The sequence below is a fragment of the Impatiens glandulifera genome, chromosome 3 (assembly GCF_907164915.1).
Source record: "Impatiens glandulifera chromosome 3, dImpGla2.1, whole genome shotgun sequence".
Lineage (NCBI taxonomy): Eukaryota > Viridiplantae > Streptophyta > Magnoliopsida > Ericales > Balsaminaceae > Impatiens > Impatiens glandulifera.
In genome coordinates, this window is record NC_061864.1 from 54,641,756 (window position 1) to 54,645,254 (window position 3,499).

Consider the following 3,499-nt stretch of genomic DNA (forward strand, 5'->3'; position numbering starts at 1 on the left):
TTTATTATTTTTATTTTGGGTATTTTAAGTATTTATTTAATTATTTTAAGCAATAAATTATATATAATTTATGTTTAAAATTATAATTAAATAATTTCAACCCCTTCTTGAGTCTAGGTAAAATAAATACAATATTTTAACCTTAAATTATTTTTTTTATTTTTTGAATAATTTTAATAATTATAATTTAATTATTATAATAATTAACCCTTAATTGGATTTTAATTCGTCCTTTAAGTTATTTTGAATTTAAAATTTTAAAGTATTATTTTAATATTATTAAAATTAATAATATTATTTATAAAATAGGGTATATCAATTTTCATACTTACAATTTTTATTACTTAACCTATATAAATAATTTTTCTTTGTAATTATATATGTGTATATATAATTCTATATATTTAAACTTATGTCTTAGCTAATTATACAGGGCAGTGAAAAAAATTAGAAAATTGATAACTGAATCGAACTAAATCGATAGTTTACCTGTTAAACGGTTCGGTTTTCGGTTAAACTATTTTTCGAACGATTTAACCGGTAAACCGTTAATAATTTAATTATATATTTATATTTATAATTTATATTAGTTATTTTTTAAGTATTAAATATATTATATTGTTACACTAATATAATATATTATAAGATATTTCTAAATATATCTTTGAAATATTATTATAATATATTATAACAATAATATAATATATTATAACATAGAAAAAAATGAATAATATCATAATAATAATAATAATAATAATAGGGCGCAAACAAGAATTTTGAAGAAAAATTATTTAATAAATTTAATAATTAATTTAAAAAATTAAGTTATTGGTTCACTGTTAAACCGGTTAACTGATCGGAACCTACCGAAACTAGTAGAACTAGAACTAGAACTGGTAAAATTGATATCAATAGTGGTCGGTTAACCGATTTGTAAAATAAGAGGTAAAATTGGACTTAACCAAAACTGTTTAACCGGTTAATTAGAATGATGAGATGAGATAAATTAAAAATATTATTATTATTGTATATATATAATTTTTTTTAGAGGAGTGATAGAGTGAGGGAATTTGGTGAGGTCATCACCTTCATTGGTTGGAAAATGTAAAAGTGGGAGGAAAGAGAAAAAAGAGGGAAATTATTTGATTTTTTCAGCGAATAAGATTATGCCACGTCATTCCCTTACCAAATTCCCTCACCAAATTCCCTCACCTAATCATTTCTCTTTTTTTTATTATATATAAGTATATAATTATGAAGAAAAGAATATTTATAATAAATATATATATATATATATATATTATATATTGAACCTTAATAGGATAGTTTTTAGAGTTAAATACTAAAATAATATAAAATAGAATAAAATTTTAAAAACATTGAAAGATTGACATAGTATTAACCAAAGTATAATATTGTAATTCAACCCAATAAAATTACAATAATTCTTGAAAGGCCGAGGCATAATAAGAATTATGTGGCGCTTTTGTTACTCAAAACGAGTATCGGTTATCCATCCATCTTTATCAATAAAGTTATCGGTACTGAAGTTCTTTAGTTCTAAAGTATTATTGACACTCTCTATCTTCGCCCAAGGCACCCGATGTGAAATGTTTGCACCCGAACCTTGACAACCAGCTTCCACAAAAGTTAATTTATTTCTATAACCAAAAAATGAATCAAATATAAGATTCAAAAAATGAAAGAAACACTGAAATGGATAAAATGGAAAGAAAAAAAGAAAAAAAGAAACTCAAAACTCTTCCCCTTGGTGAACCCAAGGATCCCATCCGGCAGGATATACGACTGAACTAAATGTGGATTCCATGAAAACAACTCTAGAAAATGTTCCATAAGCTCTTCCAAGGAATGCTTGCCCGGTTCCATAAACATTACTCTTCGAGAACACGAAGCCATTAGAATCGTGTTCCGATGATTGTCCTTGTGCGGTAATGTAACCAAGACTACCAGGTTCGGCACTGACGTTTATTCTACAATCCTATCCAATACAAAACACATAATAACTAGTACACAGATACTCTCCATTCTTTTTGCATTCAAAAGAGCCATGCTAGTTCTTGGGACAGTCAATTTTGAAATAATTCTCGATGAATTCAACTTAAAGGACATAAAATAACAAAATCTAGTCACAATAGTATACAATGTGTCATCTATTTTAAAACCCATAAGTTATTCTTCATAAATTTGTACCTCGAAAACGGATTGACCTAATCCCCAAATAAAATCTGTCACACCTTCAATATAGCAAGATTTATAGTAATGACGACCCATAAAATCACAAAGTGTGTCTTGGTATCCAATAAAACCACAATTATAGAAGGCATTTTTATCTCCATATATTATTATTGCCAATGCTTGCGTGATATTGGTTCTCTGTTTTACATTATACGAGTTCTGCATGTAAAATTATATATTACATTTTAAAATTTATTCATTTGTAATTCTCTTATAAGAAATAGCCAAACAATTGTAATATTCTAACCACAAATGTTATGCCCTTGGCAACAAAATTATTGGCAGATGAACTGAATGTGGAGCTGGCACCGCCATTACTATCATCCCATGAGACTGTCGTTTGAGATGAATCACCTCCATCTAAAAATATGTATTCTTTCTCAGCTGGAATTGATACCTTCTCGCTGCAAGCAACAAATTCATGAAAATGAGTTTCTAAAGCGAAATGCAAATAATATATGCGAGTAAATATGATATATAAAACAAATGCACAATATGTTGTTCATTACTAGTAGATACCCGGAGTAACCACGATATGAAACCACTTGTTATTCCCCAAAGGAACCGAATTAATTGCAACTTGAATGGTGGTGAACTGTCCCTTGCCAGACTTATCAACGAATACTGTTGATGCGAAATCATAAGCAAGACAAGAACCAAGAAAGAGGGTTAACACCACAACTATTGAAAACACATCCAAATAACCCATTTTGTATGATAAATTATAAAGCAACAAACAGTCATTCATGTATTTATAGATGGGAATCATGTATATATTTATAAATGGAAAAGGTATCTTAGTATTAAGATATATTTAGGTACTAATTAAATGAATATTGTGATGGAAAAAATAAATTAAATATATCTTTAGTAATTCACCTTCTTCATCAATATTGCTCTGTCAAAGGTTAAGATTGAGTTTTTTTCATTAGCCATCTTTAGTATTTTTGAAAAAGATCAATCTATGATATTAATCATTATATCTTGTGTAATATGTAAATGTAATGAAATATTTTATTTAAAATTGCAAAAACAATCATGCCAACTAAAACATAAGTTATTTAGGAGAGTGAAATAAAAATATTTACAAAATGTTTAAAGTTGACTTGAAAATAAAACAAATATATATATAATTATATAATATACAAATGTTTTATTATATAAAAAACAATTATATAATATGAAGTTCTTCGAACATAATGTCGACCTAAGTTAGACAAACATCATAGGTAAAAGCAAATTT

At 26.4% G+C, this 3,499-nt stretch overlaps 1 protein-coding gene across 1 annotated transcript; it reads right to left on the minus strand.

The window, feature by feature from the left end:
- Positions 1–1,489: 1,489 nt before the first annotated feature.
- Positions 1,490–2,965, minus strand: LOC124930397 (probable pectinesterase 29). Its single transcript, XM_047470744.1, has 5 exons — positions 2,766–2,965; positions 2,504–2,660; positions 2,212–2,415; positions 1,761–1,999; positions 1,490–1,661 (listed from the first exon to the last, which is right to left on the minus strand). The coding sequence occupies exons 1-5, from the start codon at positions 2,963–2,965 to the stop codon at positions 1,490–1,492; spliced, it is 972 nt and encodes a 323-aa protein (XP_047326700.1).
- Between the last annotated feature and the right edge of the window lie 534 nt (positions 2,966–3,499).